The sequence below is a fragment of the Mustela lutreola genome, chromosome 1 (assembly GCF_030435805.1).
Source record: "Mustela lutreola isolate mMusLut2 chromosome 1, mMusLut2.pri, whole genome shotgun sequence".
In the NCBI taxonomy this organism is placed as follows: Eukaryota; Metazoa; Chordata; class Mammalia; order Carnivora; family Mustelidae; genus Mustela; species Mustela lutreola.
This window is the reverse complement of record NC_081290.1, coordinates 157916300-157940921: the sequence shown is the minus strand read 5'-3', so window position 1 is coordinate 157940921 and position 24622 is coordinate 157916300. Positions and strand designations below refer to the sequence as shown.

The window sequence follows — 24622 nt, the reverse complement described above, 5'->3', positions numbered from 1 at the left end:
ACAATGTATTTTGTAATTATTTGAATTTGTTTAACATTTTAAAATTAAGATATTGGGCAGCTGGGTGGCTCAGATGGTTAAGTGTCTGCCTTCAGCTTGGGTCATGATCTCCAGGTGCGAGCGTCGAGCCCCAGGTCAGTCTCCAGATCAGCGGGGAGTCTGCTTCTCCATCTCCCTTTGCCCCTTCCCCTGCTCATGCTCTCTCTATGCTTCTTTCTGTCTCAAATGAATAAATAAAAAATTTAAAAAATAAAATAAATGAAGTAAAATTAAGATAGTTTATAGAGAAACTCATATTTCCAGATTCTTTGGAAAAATTTTAAAATCTAATAATACGAGCTGAACTCCTTAGTAGAAACTCCTTACTGCCTCGTAGGTTTGAGTTCTCAGCTTCACCTCAGACACCATTTTACAAAGTCAGAAGGGAGAGTAGAGGTTTCAGTAACTGATACCAGCTCAAGGCTTACTTCATTTCACTTCATTAGTATCTTGGAATTATGTTAACATCACATCTGAGAATTTACACAGAATGTAAGGAATAAGATTTCTATCCAGTAAAAAAAGAAAAAAAAAAGATTTTATGTTCTGACACTAACTTTTCAATATGTTTTGTGAATATATAAAAATGCAGAACTTTCAGGGTGCCTGGGTAGCTCAGTGGAAGCCTCTGCCTTCGGCTCAGGTCATGATCCCGGGGTCCTGGGATCGAGCCCTGCATCGGGCTCTCTGCTCAGCAGGGAGCCTGCTTCCCTTCCTCTCTCTCTCCTTTCCTCTCTCTCTGCCTGCCTACTTGTGACCTCTCTCTGCCAAATAAATAGATTAAGAAATCTTTAAAAAAAAATGCAGAACTTTCTCTGTAGACTATTGTAGGCCCACTGCATGCTCTGTTGTTGGGTTCAAGCTCAGGGAGAAAGAGGATGTTAGAGCAACAACAAAACTAACATTTGCATAACATTTCATGGTATTACTTTTCAGTTTGAGAGGCTTTAACAATTGCCTATGACTCGGTGCATAAAGTCGGAAGTTCTGTGTATGAATTTTTCGGGGCTTCATCTTACCTCTCTAGTTTTATTTTCTAATATACTTGAATGACTTTATACGATAAAGTTTGAATAAATGAATAATGAGAGAATCCTAAAAATCTCCACACTTGTTTATTTTTAGCAATTTGTAAGATTTAAAGGCAGACTTAGTTCATATTCTAGTTTAACCCTTATTAGACATGTGATCTTGAAGACTTTTAATTATGTGACCTTAATACTTCTGAACTCCAGCTCATCATCTGTCTCATATAAGGATAAAATTGTATAAGAAGAAATGTTCTTCATCTTCTTTTCCTCATCCATACCATCCATTATATTGCTTTTTTGGTAGTGTTTTATTAGCTCAGAACATCTTCCAGGTGGCTTAGAAACTTAATGACACCCATTATAAGATTTCGCACCCATTTCAATATGCTATTAACATCTACTGTCATAGAGTTTGGCTCACATAATTTAGGGTTTGTTTAAAGGTATATGAATTTTACCTTGCAACTGTGTTCTAACATTTTAAGGGCAATGGAAACAATTCAAATATCTATTAAAAAATAGCCTAGATGGCAAAAACAAGTGGCATTTCTATATCACTTTTTGATAAACCAAGGGCTTTCACATGCTTCATCTCATTTACTACTTTAAAAACCTTTTAGGGCGGGTAAGGTAGATATTATTTTTATTATCCTCTTTCATATATGAATTTCACGTATTTCGTAACTGAGGGACCTAAAGGAAATGTAGATTTCCTGCACGTGGTTTCAAAAGAGTTTAATTTATGTCTCTGGCCCTGGCTCCAGAGTACCCCCACTACATCACATTGTCTTCTAAGGAGCAAGTATAGTGGTAGGTTTATGGTTGGTGATAAGAATAAAAGTCCATTGGTTGTTGATTTATAAATCTTGAGATTAGGTTTTAAGATACAATCTTTTCTTCATAGAGATTTACAAATGTGTCTTTTCAATGTCATCACTATCTATAGTTACAATAAATAAAACTAATTTAGAGGCAAAGGGAAAGATATTTTATTCACCTGGATTTTGCAGACAGCCCCTGAGACATGTTTTAAGATTATTCAGTATTTAAATAGAATAGTTAGATAACCCATGAACCTGTCCATTTCTGGAGTGGCACAATTGAGTTTTTTGTCCATTCGTGCTACATTTTTGACCCCAGAAAGTGTTTCAGTCTGTCACCTCTGATAAACGCATTGTCTACAAGTTATGTTTTCCTCTTGGAAACTTTTTCTGATGACCCATTGTCAAGTATATTATCTTTCGTTAGGCTCCAGGTTCAGGTCTATTGCATATGCTTTCTACTTAATGGAGTCTGTCTCTCCCATCCCCAGTAATTTTTTCAAGTTAATTATTTGTAATGTAGTGACACTGCAATGAATGAAAAGTCTGCAAGGTGAAAAACAAAAGGTGCTCACAAATAAATGGCCGACTGAATGATGGGTCTGAAATATACACCTCATGAAGATATGATACTTGTTATATTTATTTTACAAGGTCAGAGATAATGGATCTAAACTACTGTAATCATAGAGAGGACACATGATATAACCCAGAAGAGAAGCAAATGGATCTGGGTGCTGGAGATTGCTCATGTGAAAGGAAAGGTCAAAATAGTTATGGGTCATTTCCCAGATGGCTAAGCTGTCAGAACCAAGGCAGTTCTATACAAATGTACTGGGACTGATTTAGGTTTATTCACCTACCTTTCTGGCAGGTGACAAGGATGCAAACACACTTAGTGTTTATACTGATCATCAGCCCTAGCTGGGGGGAGGCAGGGGAGGAAAGATTCTTTGGTAGATAGAGCCACATGCTTTGTGAATAAGTCTGACATATTTTCTTTTCTTTTTTTTTTTTTTTAAAGATTTTATTTATTTGTCAGAGAGAGAGAGAGGGAGAGAGAGAGTGAACACAGGCAGACGCAGAGGAGAAGCAGACTCCCTGCCGAGCAAGCAGCCCGATGTGGGACTTGATCCCAGGACGCTGGGATCATGACCTGAGCCGAAGGCAGCTGCTCAACCAACTGAGCCACCCAGGCGTCCCAAGTCTGACATATTTTTTTAATGGGATAATCGTATCACTTTCCTATTCATATGAATTAGTGGTTCTTAAATTTTAGGCAAGCCTTAGAATCACCTGGAGAACTTGTTAAAACATAGACTTTTGTGTCTCTCTTCTCTCAAAAGTTTCTGATTTAACAGGCATGAGTTGGGACCAGGGAATTGTATTTCTAATAAGATCCCAGGTGATGCTGATGCTGCTGGTCTGTGAGAAACACTGATACAGATAAGAAGAGGTATTAGTGTAGCAAATCCTCAGATAGCCTTTATTAAAGCGCCGTTTCAGATGATCTGCTTTAACCTGTTTCCTGTACCATCATAAAATATTTTCATGATTCTAACACACCTTGCTAGAGTGCTGGTAACTGCCAAGAATGTGTAAGAAACAATTTGAGATTTATTTTTTATATGAAGTAATATTTACAAATAATTTAAATGTAATCATAATATAAAGCCTATAATGGTAACCCTAGCCCATTTCCTTCTATTTGTACTTTCTGATACCCAAGGTCAACAACGTCAATATTTTATCTTTACTCTGTTATATGCATCTATATTTGTAAAAAGCATGTGTGTTTACTGTTACTTGATTTTTTCATTTTGTTTTTTATCTATTGTTTTCCTATTATATAAATACATATTTAATTATCTTTTTTCACTCTTTCCCTCACTGTTTGGTAGTTATAACACCAATTTTAGTAAACCAGTGTTTAGTTAAACCAATTTTAGTTAAACTGGTTTCGTTAAACCAATGTTTAGTGTATTCATACCTGGATCAAATAGTGTGCTGTGATTATACTTTATTTCTTATACATTGTTCTTTTATCCCCTCTGACCTATTAATTGCCACAATTTTCATTTGCTTTCATTTTTATGCATGCATCATTAATTCATCCCAGTCTCTTGGGAAGAACTGTAACTCTCCTTTCAATACATTTTTGAAAAGTAAGCAAAAGGAAAACTTGTCTATTTGTTTTTTGGTTTTTTTGTTTGGTTGTGTTTTTGCAGAGCAATTCAGGACTGGGGAATCTCTAGACTTGCTGCCATTTTGCTCCCTTCCTTCAGTGTCACAACTTTGGCATTGGCCCTCTTGTTTCTTCTGTTTTTTTGTTTTGTTTTGTTTTTTGTTTGTTTTACCTTAGTGGGGTTCCTTTCTTAATCATCCTATGCTTGCTTATCCCATTTTCACTTTCTAAGAGTTCTTTTTTAACTTCTCTACATGCTGCCGCTGCTTCTGCTTCTTTTTCTCCTTCTTCTTCTTTTTAAATTTCTGTTTCTATGGAGGAACTTTTTCTTAAAGCTCTTTGAGGGAATTGAATTTAGATTTAGGGGGTAGGGAAGAATTTTTCTGAGACTTACGTTGTCTCTGTTTCCTTCAAATTTATTGCATCTCTTATTTGTTTTGGCTTCTGAATTTTATGTTAAAACTTTTCCTGAATATTTGGTAATCCTTGCCTACCTGTTCATACTCTAAGTGAAGTAGTGAAAAATACTACTACAGAGTTTCATGGATTAAGGAGACTTCCCCATGTAATGCCTAGGTATATACCTAGAAAAAGTACCCCTATCTCTCTTAACTCAGTTCTCCAGATAGGAATTCATCTATCTCTTGTTTAAAGGGTGTAAGGGGATGGCAGCTTTCTGGGAGCCAAGTAGGGGCAGATAACTTTGGTTAACATGCTTAGTATATAGAGTTACATGGAACCTTGATTTTTGCTACAGCTTGACACCCTTGTTTACAGTTGTTTCTTCTTTCATTCAAAATACACTACTCTATGGATGGGGTGTGCAGTGAAAGGGTCTCAGATATCATTTTGATTTGGGAATTGATAAGAGAAGCAAGGAGAGTCTAATTGTCCTGTATAAAAATGCCAGTCATTTTGTTTTGACCTTTAACTTCACCCTCAGAAATACCTGAAGCCTCTAATTTGAAATATTTTCAAAATTCAGTGGCATTAAAAGTGTTTCCCTCTCAGTAATCTCAGCCATTTACAAAAACTTTATGTCACTCTATCTGCTTTCTTGATTCATCTGATGCTTTACTGTCATTTTCATAAAGTGTCTAGAGAAAGCAAAGATTAACTCTTTTGTTCAATCTGCTTTGTATTGCCAGTTGCTAAGAATTCTCTACATTAGATGAATCAAAATAGGGGAATAGAATGTGCCTGGTAATGTGGGAGGAGGTTGTATAGAGGACATGACCGCTGGTTGACCCCTAAGCTGGATTGTTGCAATTAGAGGTTCCTCACCCCTCCACCCTTCCCACACTATTTAAAGGGCATAGCCTTAAGAGAGTTTAGACCATTTAGACTGAATATATCCTGATCTGATCTAGTTAATGTATCCATAAAAACTTCTAAGATTTGGTGGCTGAGTACAGAAGTCTATTCGTTTTGCGGAGCCCCAGATTAGCCTTGTATGTAAGTGCCTTCTTTATTAAGCACGCTGCATACCAATCTGTAATGGCCTGCCTCTTTCTTCTGTCTCTTCCTGCCCCCTGTGTTGTGAATCAAAACTTGGCAAGCCAGCTGGGAGACAGAAGAAATGGTCTTTAGGAAGGATGCATCTGTGGGGAATATTACAAGCTGGCTATCCATCAGGAGGTGTGGCCTGTGTATTGGAGGCTGTGGACCACCGTGCAAGCATGGGGATACCTGAAAATGCTAGCTGGTCTGATGCAATTGTATGAGAAACTCCAGAGTAGAGCACAGAGACAGAAAAAGAAGAGTGGCTGCTGCAGTGGGCTGGCTTCTGCCGTGGGCGGTTCAGGGGCCATCGATGCCCAATTGTTTCAGTATTTCCTTTCCTTTAGTGTCCATGGTTCTTGGTCATGCACTTGGAAGAAGGATGAGGTGGACCAGAGGAAGAGTGGTGGGCAGCAAAGAAAAGTTTATTGAGCAGTAACACAAAGCTCCCAAAGAGGGAGGGGACCTGAGATGGGTGCCATTGGACTCTCTACGTTTAGGGGTTTTTATGAGCTTTTTGTAGAACTATCTTAAGCAACGATGATATAATGTTAACAAGTAAAGATTTATTTCTGCAGCAGGATACTCTGCAGATTTTGCTGGAACATCTGCAAAGGAGAAAATGGGCTGTGAACCCACAGAAAATTCAAAGCCCAGACACCACCATAAAGTTTTTGAGAGTCATCTGGTTGGATAAGATGTGAGTTGTCTCAGAAGCTATGATTGAAAAGTCTACCCAACACTTAAGAACGTGAAAGAGGGTACCAGGTGGTGGGTATTATAGAGGGCACGGATTGCATGGAGTGCTGGGTGTGGTGAAAAAAATAATGAATACTGTTATGCTAAAAATTTTTAAAAAATTAAAAAAAAAAAAAGAACGTGCAAGAGGTACAAGCCTTTGTAGGGATTTGAGCGTTTTGATGGGCATTTATTTCCCCACCTGGCAGTGTCTCCATCATTTATACTGCATGGTAAATGAAGAGCATGTGTGGGACTGGGCATCAGAGCAGCAAACCCCCTTTGAGAAGACACAACTACGAGTGAAGCTGAGCATCTCCCAAGCAGAGCTACCATTTGAGTTAGATGTATCTGTGATGCTAGAAGGAATGACTTGGGCCCCGTGGCATAGAAAACAAAAGAGGAGAGTACCCAGGATTTCAGAACCTGATAGGGAGCAGAAACCTGATATAACCTCATAGATCAATAGTTTCTAACAGCATTCCTCCAGATAGAGCCTCTCACAAAGGAACAGCACACTGTATTAAGAACTTTCCTTCCTATCAGAGGATGGGTTGATAATATGTTTCATTGACCCACTTCTGCCTTGGCTCAAACTCCCACTTTGAGTAACCAACATGCCTGTTTAGAGCAGAGGAGCACCATGCCCACCAGCCCACTGTCTCTAGGAATGCAGGTGCTACTAGACTGCAGAAGATATAGCTCTTCCAAATGCCCCTGCCCCTATTCCTGTGTTGGCTAGGATGCCCTGGAGAAAGGGGGCAGGGGAAATTCCCACTGATTGATCTAGTCAGGGCTATCTATTCAGAGACTGCTTTTGCTATTCAGCCCAGGACTGACATCTGGATGGAAACGGAAAAGAAACAGAGCCCCAGTAGACTAAACTCCTAACAGTCTGACTTGTGATCACTTGGCCTTTACTCTTTGCACTGACAGCTGGGTAGTTCTAAAGGGATTGGGAGCTTAACGGGTGAATGATCATGAGTAAGCCCTTGTGGGGTCAGGATATGGGAAACACATTTGGGCTTACAAATCGCACAGTGTTCCAAGTCTAGATTCCTAAAGGCACCAACAACCCATGGCAAGCAGGAAGCTGATGCTCAGGCTTAGGTATAAGCCATAAACTGACCTTCTAGTAGATACAGCAAATTGGTTCATGGAAAGAACAACCACCATAGTGCCTGGGTAGGATGATATATTGTCAAAGATAAAACATTGGCCTTGAAATACAGTGACTTGTTTAAGGCAGTAACAGCATGTTCTGTGTGTTATAAGCAATACTTAAGTCAACTGCCAAAGGAATCTGGGGCAGACTTTCCAAATAAGAGCATTCCCAAACAGTGAGATATTAGTGAATTTTGGCACCCTCCCTCCTAGTGGGCTTCTAAACGTACTTTTGTTTGTTTGGACACTGCCTCTGCCTCTTGCTTAACCTTAGCTTCCTTTTGTCTCTGTGAAAATCATGCTGCTACCATTAGGGGATTAGAGAAGCTGAGTATCATGTGTGGATACCCTTGTTGAATAGATGATGATTGGGGTTACATTTCAAAGGTTGTGATGTGCAAAACTGAGGAAAAGAACATGACATTGAATAAAGATTTCATCTCCTCTATAACCCCAAAGCAGCAGGGTTGGTAGAAAGGAAAAAAAGGAATAGTAAAGCAGCAGTTTAGATTACTAGAAGGCAAAACTATTTTGGCCAGGTAGACTAAAGTACTGTTGAGGCTTTCGTACACTTTTATGGTCAACCAGTAGGTCCTATTGGCCTATATGCCAGACTGGGGATCCCTGCCAAGGCACCAAGTACTAAAAAGTTATGGAAGTTGTGGGAACAATATGCTATACTGCTGAGAATATCAAGTCCCATCAAACCTAGGAAAGGAATTATCTATTGGAATTCACAATGAGATATCCTACTGGGATGGGGAGTTACTTAGCACACCTGCATAAGAGGGAGCTACTCATTCTATGCTGGAATCTCATTGTCTTGCTGCCAGCTAGACCTACTGGAAAGCCGTATGTCTGGAATTTAAAAAGCACCATCAAGGTGGCGCCTGGGTGGCTCAGTGGGTTGGGCCGCTGCCTTCGGCTCAGGTCATGATCTCAGAGTCCTGGGATCGAGCCCCACATCAGGCTCTCTGCTCGGTGGGGAGCCTGCTTCCTCCTCTCTCTCTGCCTGCCTCTCTGCCTACTTGTGATCTCTCTCTGTCAAATAAATAAATAAAATCTTAAAAAAAAAAAAGCACCATCAAAAGAGGGAAGAGGGTGAAGGTTCTGCTCTGGCATATCTCACTCCCCCGTCCATCTCCTCATGCCTGACAGTGCTACCTCTCCCAGCAAACTAGTCAACAAGGACAAATTCCTAAAGCTGACAATTTCTCTTTCTTCAAGGCCAGACAGGCATATTCTCTTTTCAAAGGGAGTAGTTCATTGACTACCATCTTTGTTTCCTCCACTGGCCTGAAGGACATTGTAGCAGACATAAAAGTCCTTATTAAATTCACCCAGCAATCCTTAAGGAATAGCCAACAAATTCTGTCTTTACTGAATACCTAAATGTCTTAAGTGGGAAAAGCTGTCATTCAAACTAGGATGGTGTTGGACACTATTAGCTCCTTGCAAGGAAGTGCCTGTGCCATTATCCAAACAGAATGTTGTGTGTTCACACCTGATGAGTCTGTTAGCATATCATCTTTATTAAATCACATGAGGATACAAGTAAACATCCTGAGCAATCTAAGCCCCAGTGAAGAGGACTTAGTAAATCAATGGTTGTGATCATGGTGGGGAAAAAAAAAAAAAGGAACTTCTTTTGAGAATCATTATCTTTTTTTTTTTTTTAATCTACATATAATGTAGATTATATGCTTCAGGGGTACAGGTCTGTGAATCATCAGTCTTACACAATTCATAGCACTCACCGTACCACATACCCTCCCCAATGTCCATAACCCAGCCGCCACTCTATCCCTCCTCCCCCTACCCCCCAGCAACTCTCTTGTTTCCTGAGATTAAGAGTCTCTTATAGTTTGTCTCCCTCCGCGGGCCCATCTTGTTTCATTTTTTTCCCCTTTTCCCACCACAAACCACTGCACTGCCTCTCAAATTCTTCATATCAGAGAAATCATATGATAATTGTCTTTCTCTGATTGACTTAGTTCACTTAGCATAATACCCTCCAGTTCCATCCACGTCATTGCAAATGGCAGGATTTCATTGTTGTGGTGGTGTTGTTTTTGATAGCTAGATAGTGTTCCATTGTATATAAATATACATCTTTATTGATTCATCTGTTGATGGAAATCTAGGTTCTTTCCATAGTTTGGCTATTGTGGACATTGCTGCTATAAATATTCAGGTGCACATGTCCCTTCAGATCACTACATTTGTATCTTTAGGGTAAATACCCAGTAGTGCGATTGCTGGGTCACAGGATAGCTCTATTTTCAACTTTTTGAGGAACCTCCATGCTGTTTTCCAGAGTGTCTGCACCAGCTTGCATTCCCACCAACAATGTAGGAGGGTTCCCCTTTCTGTGCATCCTCACCAACACCTGTCACTTCCTGACTTGTTAATTTTAGCCATTCTGACTGGTGTGAGGTGGTATTTCACTATGGTTTTGATTTGTATTTCCCTGATGCCAAGTGATGTTGAGAACTTTTCATGTGTCTATTGGCCATTTGGATGTCTTCTTTGCAGAAATGTCTTTTCATGTCTTCTACCCATTTCTTGATTGGATTATTTGTTCTTTGGGTGTTGAGTTTGATAAATTCTTTATAGATTTTTGGATACTAGCCCTTTATCTGATATGTCATTTGCAAATATCTTCTTCCATTCTGTCAGTCGTCTTTTGGTTTCGTTGACTGTTTCCTTTGCTGTGCAAAAGTGTTTTAGCATGATGAAGTCATAATAGTTCATTTTTGCCCTTGCTTCCTTTGCCTTTGGTGATGGTTCTAGGAAGAAGTTGCCTCAGCTGATGCCAAAGAGGTTGCTGCCTGTGTCTTCTCAAGGATTTTGATGGATTCCTGTCTCTTTGAAGTCTTTCATGCATTTGGAGTCTATTTTTGTATGTGGTATAAGGAAATAGTCCTGTTTCATTTTTCTACATGTGGCCATCCAATTTTCCCAACACCATTTGTTGAAGACACTTTTTTCCATTAGACATTCTTTCCTGCTTTGTTGAATATTAGTTGACCATAGAGGTGAGGGTCCATTTCTGGGCTTTCTGTTCTGTTCCATTGATCTATTTGTCTGTTTTGTGCCACTACCATACTTTCTTAATGATTACAGCTTTGTAATAGATCATGAAGTCTAGAATTATGATTCCACTAACTTTGGTTTTCTTTTTCAACACTCCTCTGGCTACTCAAGGTCTTTTCTGGTTTCATATAAATTTTATGATTATTTGTTCCATCTCTTTGAAAAAGAAATGATGATATTTTGATAAGGATTGCATTAAATATGCAGATTGCTTTAGGTAGCATAGATGTTCTCACAATATTTGTTCTTCCAATCCATGAGCATGGAACATTATTCCATTTCTTTGTGTCTTCCTCAATTTCTTTCATGAGTACTTTATAGTTTTCCGAGTGTGGATTCTTTGCCTCTTTGACTAGGTTTATTCCTAGATAGCTTATGATTTTGGGTGCAATTGTAAATGGGACCAACTCCTTAATTTTTTTTTCTTTTGTCTTGAAGTGCAACTGATTTCTGTGCATTGATTTTATATCCTGACACTTTACTGAATTCCTGTATGAGTTCTAACAGTTTTGGAGTAGAGTCCTTTGGGTATTCCATATAAAGTATAATACCATCTGCAAAGAGTGAGAGTTTGACTTCTTCTTTGCCAATTTGGATGCCTTTTATTTCTTTTTGTTATCTGATTGCTGAAGCTAGGACTTCTAGTACTATGTTGAATAGCAGTGGTGATAGTGGACAGCCCTGCCATGTTCCTGACCTTAGGGGAGGAGCTCTCAGTTTTCCCCCATTGAGAATGATATTCCCTGTGGTTTTTCATAGATGGCTTTGATAATATTGAGGTATGTGCCCTCTATCCCTACACTTTGAAGAGTTTTGATCAAGAAAGGATGCCATACTTTGTCAAATGCTTTTTCAGCATTTATTGAAAGCATCATATGGTTCTTGTTCTTTCTTTTATTAATATATTGTATCACATTGATTGATTGATTTGCAGATGTTGAACCAACCTTGCAGTCCTGGAATAAATCCCACTTGGTCGTGCTGAATAATCTGTTTAATGTACTGTTGGATTCTATTGGCTAGTATTTTGGTGAGAATTTTTGCATTCATGTTCATCAAGAATATTGGTCTGTAATTCCCCTTTTTGATAGGGTCCTGTCTGGTTTTTTGATCAAGGTAATGCTGGCCTCATAAAATGAGTTTGGAAGTTTTTCATCCATTTCTATTTTTTGGAACAGTTTTAGGAGAATAGATATTAATTCTTCTTGACATGTTTGGAAAAATTGCCCTAGGATACCGGCTGGCCCTGAGCTCTTGTTTATTGGGAGATTTTTGATGACTATTTCAATCTCCTGCTGGTTATGGGTATGTTCAAGTTTTCCATATCTTCCTTGTTCAGTTTTGGTAGTTTATATGCCTCTAGGAATGCATCCATTTCTTCCAGATTATCAAATTTGCTAGTGTATAGTTGCTCATAATATGTACTTATAATTTTTTGTGTTTCTTTGCTGTTGGTTGTGATCTCTGCTCTTTCACTCGTGATTTTGTTAATTTGGGCCCTTTCTCTTTTCTTTTTGATAAGTTGGACAGGGGTTTATCAATCTTATTAATTCTTTCAAAGGATCAGCTCCTAGTTTCATTTATTTGTTCTGCTATTCTTTTGCTTTCTGTTTCATTGATTTCTGCTCTGATCTTTATTATTTCTCTTCTGCTGCTGGGTTTAGGCTCTCTTTGCTGTTCTTTCTCCAGTTCTTTTGGTGTAGGGTTAGATTGTGTACTTGAGACCTTTCCTGTTTCTTGAGAAAGGATTGTATTGCTATATACTTTTATCTCAGGACTGCTTTTGCTGTGTCCCAAAGATTTTAAACAGTTGTGTTTTCATTTTCATTTGTCTCTATGAATTTTTTAAATTCTTCTTTAATTTCCTGGTTGATCCATTCATTCTTTAGTAGGATGCTTTTTAGCCTCCATGTATTTGAGTTCTTTCCAACTTTCCTTTTGTGGTTGAGCTGTAGTTTCAATGCATTGTGGTCTGAAAATAGGCAGGGAATGATCCCAATCTTCTGGTAATGGTTGAGACCTGATTTGTGAACCAGGATGTGATCTATTCTGGAGAATGTTCCATGTGCACTAGAGAAGAATGTGTATTCTGTTGCTTTGGTATGGAATGTTCTGAATATATCTGTGATGTCCATCTGGTCCAATGTGTCATTTAAAGCCTTTATTTCCTTGGTGATCTTTTCCTTAAATGGTCTGTCCATTTCAGTGATTGGTGTGTTAAAGTCCCCTACTATTATTGTATTATTGTTGATGCGTTTCTTTGATTTTGTTATTAATTGGTTTATATAATTGGCTACTCCCAAGTTAGGGGCATAGATACTTAAAGTTGCTAGGTCTTCTTGTTGGACAGACCCTTAAAGTATGATATAGTGCTCTTCCTCATCTCTATTATAGTCTTTGACTTAAAATCTAATTTATCCGATTGAAGGATTGCCACCCCAGATTAGTTTTGATGTTCATTAGCATGGTAAATTGTTTTCCACCCCCTCACTTTAAATCTAGAGGTGTCTTTGGGTCTAAATGAGTTTCTTGCAGACAGCATATCAGTGCATCTTGTTTTACTATCCATTCTGATATGATGTGTCTTTTTATTGGAGCATTTAGCACATTTACATTCAGGGTAACTATTGAGAGATGTGAATTTTGTACCACTGTATTACCTGTAAGGTGACTGTTACTGTATATTGTCTCTGTTCCTTTCTGGTCTGTTACTTTTAGTCCTTCTCTTTGCTTAGAGGACCACTTTCAATATTTTCTGTAGGGTTGGTTTAGTGTTTGCAAATTCTTTTAGTTTTTTGTTTGTCCTGGAAGCTTTTTATCTCTTTTTCTATTTTCAATAACAACCTGGTTGGTATTCTAGTATACTTAGCTGCATTTTTTTTTTTTTCTCATTTAGTGATCTGAGTATATATCATGCCAGTCCTTTCTGGCCTGCCAGGTCTCTGTGGGTAGGTCTGCTTCCAATCTAATATTTCTACCATTGTATGTTACAAACCTCTTGTCCCGAGCTGCTTTCAGGATTTTCTCTTTACCACTGAGACCTGTAAGTTTTATTATTAGATGATGGGGTGTGGACCTATTTTTATTGATTTTGAGGGGGATTCTCTGTGTCTCCTGGATTTTGATGCATGCATCCTTCACCAAATTAGAGAAATTCTCTGTTATAATTTTCTCCAATATACATTCTGCCCCCTCTCTCTTCTTCTTCTGGGATCCCAATTATTCTAATACAGTTTTGTCTTATGGTATCACTTATCTCTTGAATTCTGCCCTCATGGTCCAGTAGTTATCTCTCTTTTTTTCTCAGCTTCTTTATTCTCCATCACTGATTCTCTCTTCTGCCTGATTTATCCTAGCAGTAAGAACCTCTATTTTTTATTGCACCTTATCAATACCTTTTTTGATTTCAACTTGGTTAGGTTTTGGTTCTTTTATTTCTCCAGAAAGGGATTCTCTAGTATTTTCTATGTTTTATTGAGCTCAGATAGCATCTTGATAGTCATCATTCTGAACTCTAGCTCTGACATATTACTAATGTCTGTACTTATTAGGTCCCTAGTCAACAGTACTAGTACCAATACTGCCTCTTGTTCTTTTTTTTGAGGTGAGTTTTTCTGCCTTGTCATTTTATCCAAATAAGAATAGATGAATGAGAGAACAAAATACTAAAAGGGTAGCAATGACCCCAGAAAAATATACACTAACCAAATAAGAAGAGTCACGAAACTGGGGGGTGGGGGGGAAGAAAAAAGAAAAATATATATATATATATATTGGACTGGTGAATAGAAGAGAGCCACAGACTTGATTTTGGGTGTATTTTGGTCTGTCAGAAGAAACTACTTCCCAAAATTTTAAAGAAAGAAATATATATATATATATATATATATATATATATATATATGTATATGTATATATATAAAGTGTATATATATATATATGTACATATATACATACATATATATATATAAAATAAGTGTAAACATGATGAAGGATGGGATATGACTGTAAAGATGAAAATTTTAAAAGATTCTAAAAAAGAAATTGATTAATAAGAAGCTGGTTAAAAAAGAGGAAAGAATATGATCAGACTGAAGACTAGAACAAAGCCATATGCTAGATTTAGGGTCTGTTTTGGTCTTCTAGAAGAAACTGTATCCCAAAATGTTAAAGAAAGAAAAACTTATATGTATATAAAAAATATGGTTAAATGCAATAAAGGAATAAAACATGACTATAACAATGAAAATGTAAAAAGATTTTTAAAACAGTGTTGATATGATAAAATAGTTTTAAAAACATTAAAATATGAAAGAGGAAAATTTTTTAAAAATATAACAAGAAAAAAATAAAATTTTAAAATATTTAACTTTGGAAGGCTAAGGAATCATGGAGGAAAAGCCATGAATTATATGTACTATATTCCTGTAGCTCTGAAGTGTTGCAGTTCTCATTGATTGGTGAACTTGGTCTTGGCTGGATATTCTTGATGGTCTCCTGAGGGAGGGGCCTGTTGTGATTCTCAAATGTCTTTGCCTGAGGCAGAGTTGCACCACCCTTACCAAGCTAAGTCATCTGCTTGGGTTCACTCTCGGTAGCTTTTGTTCCCTGAATGCTTTCTGTAGAGGTTTGGAGGAAGGGAAAGAAAATGGCAGCCTCCCAATCTTCAGCCGGGAGGAGCTAAGATCTCGGGGCCCCACTCCTCAGTGCACCCTCAGAGAAAAGCAGTCAAGAGTTTCCCTGGTCTCCAGCGGCACTCCATGCTCACCTGGCCTGTGACCCAGCAGACTCCTGCCACAGGCTCCTTCGCCACTCCTTCCAGACATGGAAGGAGGAGGTTTCCCCAGATCTGCCACTTGTGGTGTTCCAGCTCAAAGAGTAGTGGCTAGATTTTGCCTTAGATCATGGTTTAAAGTAAGCCCAAGCTGAGAGCCCCCACCTCGGCTCTGTCTCTGTAGCCGGCTTCCCCTCTCCGATACCTGGCAGCTCTGCTACACTCAGACACCCCTGGTCTTTTTCTGAACCCGCAGGTCCTGAGGCCACACTGTCCACATAAGGGTCCCACCCCTTGCTTAGCCTCTGGAGCAACGTTCCTCAGTGGAGTATACTTCTGGAAGTTCTGATTTTGTGCTCTGCTGCTCTACTGCTTGCCACGAGCCAGCCCCTGCCCCTGCAGTCTGCCTTCCTATATGCCGCCTCTGATTCACTTCTCTGCAAATCTTACCTTCCAGAAAGTGGTTGATTTCTGTTCCTAGAATTGCTGCTCTTATTCGCTTTGATCTCCTGTTGAGTTTGTGGGTGTTCAGAATGGTTTCATAACTATCTAGCTGAACTCAGGGAACCCAGTGCTATTCCCCCATCTTGCTCCTCCCTCTGAGAATCATTATGCCTACCTGTATTTTCACTTGTGTATGCCTATATAGGTTCTGTGAACTCTGCCTCAATTGTAGCCGGATAGTAACCAAATTAACCATTTCCATACTAGTAAAACCCTTGTTGGCATCATAGGGCACATTGCAGAAGAGGGGGAATGTGTTAGATTATAAGAGCTGGTCAAAATGGGTGAAGTGTTGGAGGAGATCATCATGAGGACATGACCACCAGCTGGCAGGAGAATGGGGACCCGGGCAATCAGAGGCTCCTCACTCCTCCTGTGTCCTTGGAATATACACTCCACCTACTACTCCCACACTAGGAATTGTTTAAAACAACAGCCTTGAGAGAATAAGGTATTGTTGAGACTATTAGATTACATATGTGACTGAACCCAATTAAGGTCTATATAAACTTTTGAGATTCTGGCTGGCCTGTGCAAGGATCTACATGTCTTGGGGTGCCCAACACAAGGTTCATATATAAGTTCCCTTGCTTATTATTCCTGTCAACCACTATACTGGAGTGGCCTGCCTCTTTCCTTTTTCGGGGCCCTGTTTGTGAACCAATAAGTAACAAGAGAGAGTTTGGATATTTAGAGTTTACACAAGAAAATCTTCATGTTTAATATCAAAATTTGTTTTGAAATGATCTATTTTAATCCAAAAGTGATATTTATAAATTGGTATTATCTGAATCAGTGTAAGAGATTTCCATTACTGCTCAGTATTTATTATTGCAAATGCAAGTTTGAGACAAAACATGAGTTTTGCATTTTAAAGCTATTTGATTATTTAAAATGTCTGATTCCCAGCTGAATTTTGGTAAAATTTCTAATTATGAAAACAATTATCAATTAGAAAAAGTTATGACTTTTTTAATGTTTGCTATTATAAACCCAAATGTCTTTCCAAAATTATTTTCCCATTTTCTTCTATTTTTACTATATTCTTTTTTGTTAATTTTTCCATAACTTCTCTTTCTTGTTATCCTCCTTTAAGAATTTATTCTTATTATCCTCAGTATTTTATATAAACTCATCATCATCCTTGTGTGTTTATTCCTCTATTATTTTCATTTTCCTGAAATCACTACTCTTGTAACAAATTCCTTTAAATATCTAGATAATAGTCACCTGATTTGGCAAATCTTTCTTCTGATTTTAAGTATTTTTTCGTGTCAAACTCCATTTTCATCCTTTCAAACAAGTGGATCCTTTATAACCTACAAAGATGGACTGAGATATATAATAGTCCTACTATTTCAAATTAAGAAGTAAGGCATTTTATTTGTCTTGCAAAGCCTCTTGGAATAAAGTTACTGCACTCAGATTATTTTTTTGTTTTATCTAATTTGAAACTCTAAATTTTACCCTTCATTCTGGGGATGTATTATTTACTTCAAAAAGTAAACCAAGAAAAAAAAATTGATATGTGGATATGAAAACATTTATTTTATATTATGTTGAGTATTAAGATTGTGAAAATAAATTTCATTCAAAACATTTGTTTCTTATTACCAAGAATAAACACCAAATAACAATGCACACAAGTGTAATTTTCAAGTTGACATTGGAACATACTGGGTTTTACCAAAGCATAAAACACATGTTGTGACTATAGTTGTTGAGTAGTTGCTAACTTCAACTGCAAGTGTTACCATGTACCATACTTTGACAGAAATCTAGATGGGGGACAGTTTTAATAGTTGTTAAGATCACAATTTTGGTCTTAACTGTTCCAAGTTCTGACTTTGCCACTGTGGTTTAATTCAAATTATTTCTGTTCTTTGGGCCTAGCTTTAATTGGCAGAAAAATGTAGCTAGTTAACCATAGACTACCATAAAGATTAAACAATCTTTTATATGCAGAGTATTTAACATAGTGCCTGGCTTATAGTGAGCATTCAGTGAATTGTTGCTTAATATTATTATCAGGGCATTCAAATATACTTGATCAAAATGAATGAAACTGCATATCACAAACAAAATTAATTCTATTTAGTACCATTACTAGTATTATGCTCAGAGGAGGTGATACAGTGAGTTAAAAATGTCTCTGGATAAAGCAGAATAGGAAATTGTAGGGGTTGTGAGTGACCCAGGATCTTATTTTAAAATCTGTATATTAATCTTGTCACTAGCAAGAGCTTTCTTTTCAGTATACTTAGAAGAATCATTATTCAACAAATATTCTTTGATTGCCTATTATGTGCTCGGCTGTGTTTACCTACCATGCAAAAGGAAATACCTCCTTTTTATGCTCTGAATACTTTCCTTTTCCACAGACATTTCCACTGGGCCTGGGAGATGGGCAATTCTATGCATGGACAGATGGTTTGAGAAGAAAGGACTGGCATGACTATGAAAGCATTCAGAAAGAGGCTATGCGCTCAGGTATGAAGTCCAGTGTAAGCCAAAGTGCTATTTTACTTACTGCAGTATCTCATTTGTCACTTAAAGGATCTCTAATTAGCATTTCTTCTATGTCTTTTGGGGATATTGGAGTCAATGTTGGAGAGAATTAAAACAATTTCAAATTTCAGAGAGAGAAAAAATAATGAATAGCTTTTACAATATTAGCTTAAGAAGAGGACATACAAGTTTTAGAAATCTATAATATTTCATATTTCTGAGCTGCCTTTTAATAATCTCCGGGAAGATATTGAGATTTATAAGTGAGACTTGCCTTGCTAGACACCTGTGTTGAGTTTGATTCATTTGTTAGGGCTGAGGTATATCTAACTGACAATGCACAGTATTCAAGGAATACTACAATTCTAGGCGTTGGGGAGGCTACAGCAATTGGTGGATCACAGGATCTGGGAACCTGAGGTTGACAGTACTTGAGCAAATAGTCAGGGAGTGGAAAAGAATCAAGTAGGTCTGTATATATGCAGCAGAATTCTAGTCTTGGGCTAGAGAAAATATTTTACTTCTTGGAAAAAAATATTAAAAAAAATTAAAAATTAAAAAAATTTTAAAAAAATTAAGTCTTTGTAGAAATACTGTAAAATTAAGTAATTGGTAATAGAGATTCAGAAAGGTGTATAATTAGACATCAAATGAACATGAGTAACATATGGTAGGAAGTCCTTATGCTTTTACTCAACCGGAGGAGCTCTGGGTTTTTGTGTTTTGTTTTTGTTTTTTTCCCCATAGTGAAGCTGCCTTAGAAATAGAGAACTTCTTGTTTGGTAAAGAAATCTGGAAAGCACTGAGACACTGCATTCTAAGTCAAATCAGCAGCAAAACTGTGACTAATCACAGTTTGAGGTCCTCCTGGTTAAACTTTCTCAAAGCTCATTTCATCAGGAAACCTGGAGAGAGAGTATTTAAAGTTATGCAGTTGTGCAGGTTGTGAACTGTTCTTTGCTCTGGGTTGGTTGTGGTTGACCTAATTAAAATCTTCTTTCATTTTCTTCTTCCATTCCTTTTCTTTAAAAATTAAGATCTTCTCCACCCCCCCCCCCCAACTTCATTAAAGTTGTTCATCCTAAGGATGTTCTCTATTTGTCAGAGAACGAGCCTCTTCCAGGTTTCATCGTCTGCCCATCTTGGCCATGACCAAGTGAACAGTCATGAAAGTGAGTTCTTTACCAGCGTCTTCACTTTTCTTCTATTTGCTCCATTAGCCTGTATGAATCCAATCAACTGTTTCTCTTTCTAACCCCAGGATGCTGACATTTTTTTGGAGATGTTCATATAATTTAATCAACTGAAACTGCAATTTATTGAACAGATATTTTGTATTAGATACTTTACATATGAATTTTATTTAAAATTCATAATGACTCTAACACATATTATTATCCCCAATTTGTAAGAAAAGGAAGAGAGAAAAAAAGAAAAAAGACTATGGAACTGAGGTCTTTAAGAGTTTATTAAGTATTATCCAAGGTCAAACTAATAATTTACAGAGCTAGATTAAAAATCAGGTCTTTTCATGCTCTATTAGACCCCACTGTTAGACATCAAATAGTAATATTTGGGCAATATGGAGTAATGACAAGAGCATATATGCAAGGGAGAGGCACACCTGGATTCAGAGTCTAACTTTTCTCTACATAAGCTGTGTAAGTAGCAAATCCATTTATCTTTCTGATACTATTCTTTGCAGAATTTTTGTAAGCCTTAAAGAAAAAATACCTAAAGTAATTTGCTAATTATTTGGACATATTATAAACTCAACTAATGATAACTATAATTATTAATTCATCCAAGTTTCTTTCACCTAATTTGCTATGCCTAAACTTCACTTGTGCTGATGGTTTTGGATACAAAATCCAGTATTCCACATTTATTTCTGCTTCATATAACTCTGCTCCTGTATAAAAATGCTGTTGCTGTCCTCATCTTATTTGGGCGAAGGGAAAGTTGACCTACCAAGAAAATTGGGAATTTAAAAAATTTTCTAAGGCAGAAATTTTCTATGGAGTTAAAAAACTTTTAAATGCTAAGATATTATATAATTCATTGGAAGATAGATGACAAATGAAATAGACTAAAATTCATCATTTTTAAAAATTTTATGAAATAGAACATAAATAAAAGGACTATACATACACAAACATACAAGCAGGCACATAATCAAAATGAACATCTCTGGTCTTTAATATCCAAGCCAAGGAAAAGGATCATCTGTGTAGTGTTTTACTACCTAATTACATATACCTAAACAAATGCTGTTGCCTTTTTCTGTGTTTGTGACTAAAAATTGAATCATAATGTATGACTTTCTTCCTTCACTCAGAATTATTTCTGAGATTCATTTCTGTCAATGTGTGTAATTCTAGTTGATTTATTTCTACTATTGTTTAATTTTCTACAACATCCTCCTCTTTGTGGGCATCTGGGGAGTTCCTACGTTTTGGTTGTTGAATATAATGTTGCTATAAATATTTTTGTATGTGGTTCTGGGGTAGAGGTTAATTAAATTAAGAGATAGTTGACTATTTTTCACTATTGAATGATCCATTCTATAGCATATATTGTTTTAATTTGCTGCCTATTTATTATCTTTAGAAATTTGTTTATATTTTAGTCACAGATTTTTTTAGTGTTATTCCTAGAAAACTAATGTTTTATGGGTATTGTATGAGTTATTGATTTTATTGAAATTCCACATTGTTTATAGGTGGTTTATAGAAAATAAATTTTAATATTTATTTGAACTTAGAAAACTTTCTAAACTCTTCTACTAATTATAATCATTTACCTATAAGCTAGCTTAAATTTTTAATGTACATACTCATGGTATCTACAAGTAATGGCAGTGGTTATTTTTTTCCATTCCAGATCTTATAATATACATTCTTTTTGTTCAGTTCTAGTAACTGCACTTACTAGGTGTTCCTGTGTAATGGTGAATAGTAGTTGTTGGTGGCAATTTTTGACTTGTTACAATTCTAAGTATAACAAATTAGACACATACCTTAATGTTTTATGTCACTATTAAAAAAATAAAATTTGTTATGGTTGTTAAGCTTTCTTCAGCTAGGTTTGTTGAGAGTTTGGTTTATTTTTGTTTAAACCTAAGTGAATGCTGTTTTTAATCAAAGGTTTTTTGCTTGTTTTCATCTATTGAAATAGAAAATATGATAAATGTTCTCCTTTAATCTGTTGAGTAAATTATTTCTATTGATTTTGTAATGGAAATCAATTGTGCCCTTCTAGACTAAATCTGTCTTTTTATTATTACGGGATTTAGTTTGCTAATATTTCATTCAACATTTTTGAGTCTTTTAAAATATTCATGAGTGAATATTGGACATGAGGTTTTCTTTCTCATAGAGCCCTTGTCAAGTTTTGGTAACAATGTAATGATAGCTTCATAAGTTACTTGAGTAATAGTTTCTCTTTTTCTACACTTCGTATTTGGTTGTTGAATGTGATAATTATATATTTTCTTTCTTTTTTTTTTTTCATTTGTGCATCCATTTATTCTTTTTTTAAAAAAATTTTTTTATTTTTTATAAACATATATTTTTATCCCCAGGGGTACAGGTCTGTGAATCGCCAGGTTTACACACTTCACAGCACTCACCAAAGCACATACACTCCCCAATGTCCATAACCCCACCCCCCTACACCCAAACTCCTCCCCCCAGCAACCCTCAGTTTGTTTTGTGAGATTAAGGGTCACTTATGGTTTGTCTCCCTCCCAATCCCATCTTGTTTCATTTATTCTTCTCCTACCCACTTAAGCCCCCGTGTTGCATCACCACTTCCTCATATCAGGGAGATCATATGATAGTTGTCTTTCTCCGCTTGACTTATATATTTTCTAATAATTAGGGAGACCTGGTAGCTAAAACTGTCTGGACCTGAACTTTTTTTGGAGTAAAGATTTTTAACTACTACCTTAAGCTTTTTAAATAGTTATAGTGCTAGTTTTTTTGTCTATTTTTCTGCAACTATATTTTTCCAGCAATTTATTCATTACATCTAAATATTCATATTTATTAACAAATTTATTTGTAATGTTCTTAAATATTTCATGTCTGCAACATTTAAATTTATTTTGTGTTTTCTTTCAAATATCATTTGTACTTTTTTTCTTCTTTTCTTCTTAATCTATTAAATCAGGAACTTGTCAATTTTATTATTCATTGTGAAAACCAATTGTGTTACTTTATTTATGTTACCATCATATTTTTCTCATTGATTTACAGTCTTATATGTATTATTTATTTTATTTTAATTCCTTCATTGCTATATATTTTTTTAATTTTAAAAATAGACTCATAGCTTTTAAATTTCAGTCTACTACTATAGACCACGGATTTAGGACTCTCAGTTCCCTTCTCAGTACCACTTTAGTACTTCACACTTCTCTGTAGTCTAATGTTTTATATTTGTTATGTTTCAGTTAGTTATATTTTAGTTGCATTTTGAAATGTCTGGACTACATAAATGCTGAAATCATCTTAAAAATAAGAAAATCCAGAAATTACCTCCTGATCAAATCTCAATAACCTTTGGAAAAGCACAGTAACATAATAGGCTGCATGCATTTCATTAAATGTCTTTGTTAAGACATTTAATATTAATAGTGTTAGTTTGTTTTGTTCTGGCAAGTGCATCTTTGATGCATATTTGGTAATTTTTGAGATATCAGGTATTTTAAATATCTGCTTTTAATTAGTTGGTGATTTTTTTGGGGGATAGGGAATATGTTGTCAAACACCACAGGTGAGTAATGAGGAAGATATGGCTTTCACCTTTCAGGAAATGAACATTTCTTGCATTAATACAATATAAACAGAAAACAGGCGATTGAAGGATAGACCCTAAGACCTTAGGTGTAGTAGCAGGGATATTTTCTAGTGCATCTGTACCCATAGAGTTATACTAAATTAATAAGATTGTTTGAATTTGTTAGGAGAATTCTAACTAATGTTTATAGAAATCCAGATTATTATTCCATAATCTTACACTTCTTTGTTTTGGGATTCGTATTAACTAGAATACTTTAAGTATAGAAGAAGTGGATTCACATAGCATTTCAGGGTCAGGAAGGTTTCCTGGAAGAGGTAAACCAAATTTGTAGGCGTCTCATCCAAGTACTAACCAGGCCCGACCCTGCTTAGCTTCCGAGATCAGACGAGATTGGGCGCGTTCAGGGTGGTATGGCCGTAGACAAGGTAAACCAAATTTGAAAGGATAAAGTTCTACCGTGATAACAGATAAATTTAGTTTTCATTTAATTAATTCCCTGATCTCTTTCTCATGAATGGTTACTAAGTCATATTTTTAGCATGACTATTTTTTCTAATTATACATTTTCTGTATATGACCTCACTGTGTCCCACTGAGTTAGTTTCAGCGTCAGATTCTCATTTGAGAATTTATTAATATTAGATTTTATCTTTTAACAGTTTATCTATCCTTTTGAGTGGTACTGTATCAAAAAATTGAGACGCATGCTGTTTGAATATCATTCACATAATTTATAAAAGCGGAATGGAAGGAACTAAAATAGGGAATCCTTTGATATAAAAGACAATGTACAAGTTGATATTGATATGTTATTTACTATGTTATCTTATACACTATTCATTATAATTGCAATAACAGTTAGAAAACTATTCAGCTACATTTCTCCATATGTAATTTGAAAAAAGAAAGTCCATGGATTTCTGAAATCAAATAACTCTGCTTATGGCATATCCCTGACTATGGATCTAATAACTTGACCAGATGTTGAGAAGAAAATGCAGTTGGTTTAGGTAGCTGTTCCTTAATTGTATATGTGATGTTTCCTAAGTTTTGTAACATATTTCTCTAAGTGGTAAAAACATCCTTTCACACAATCCATCTAGAGTGGTGTGTATACATGTGTGCATGTGCACATATGCCCATGTGTTTTATGAAATCATTTTATGTTTATTTTATTTTATTTTATTAACATATAATGTATTATTAACCCCAGGGGTACAGGTCTGTGAATCACCAGGTTTACACACTTCACAGCACTCACCATAGCACATACCATCCCCAATGTCCATAACCCAACCACCCTTCCTCTGTCAACCCTCAGTTTGTTTTGTGAGATTAAGAGTCTCTTATTGTTTGTATCCCTCCCAATCCCATCTTGTTTCATTTATTCTTTTCCTACCCCTCAAAACCCCCATGTTACCTCTCGACTTCCTCATATCAGGGAGATCATATGACA

General features: G+C 36.4%; 1 protein-coding gene across 1 annotated transcript in view; it reads left to right on the top strand.

The window, feature by feature from the left end:
* The window catches only part of GALNTL6 (polypeptide N-acetylgalactosaminyltransferase like 6), a 1244627-nt gene that overhangs the window by 444014 nt on the left and 775991 nt on the right, over positions 1 to 24622 (top strand). The window contains exon 3 of the mRNA XM_059177707.1: positions 18234 to 18342. Within this exon, the coding sequence (XP_059033690.1) occupies positions 18234 to 18342 (109 nt within the window). The remainder of the gene's footprint in view (positions 1 to 18233; positions 18343 to 24622) is intronic.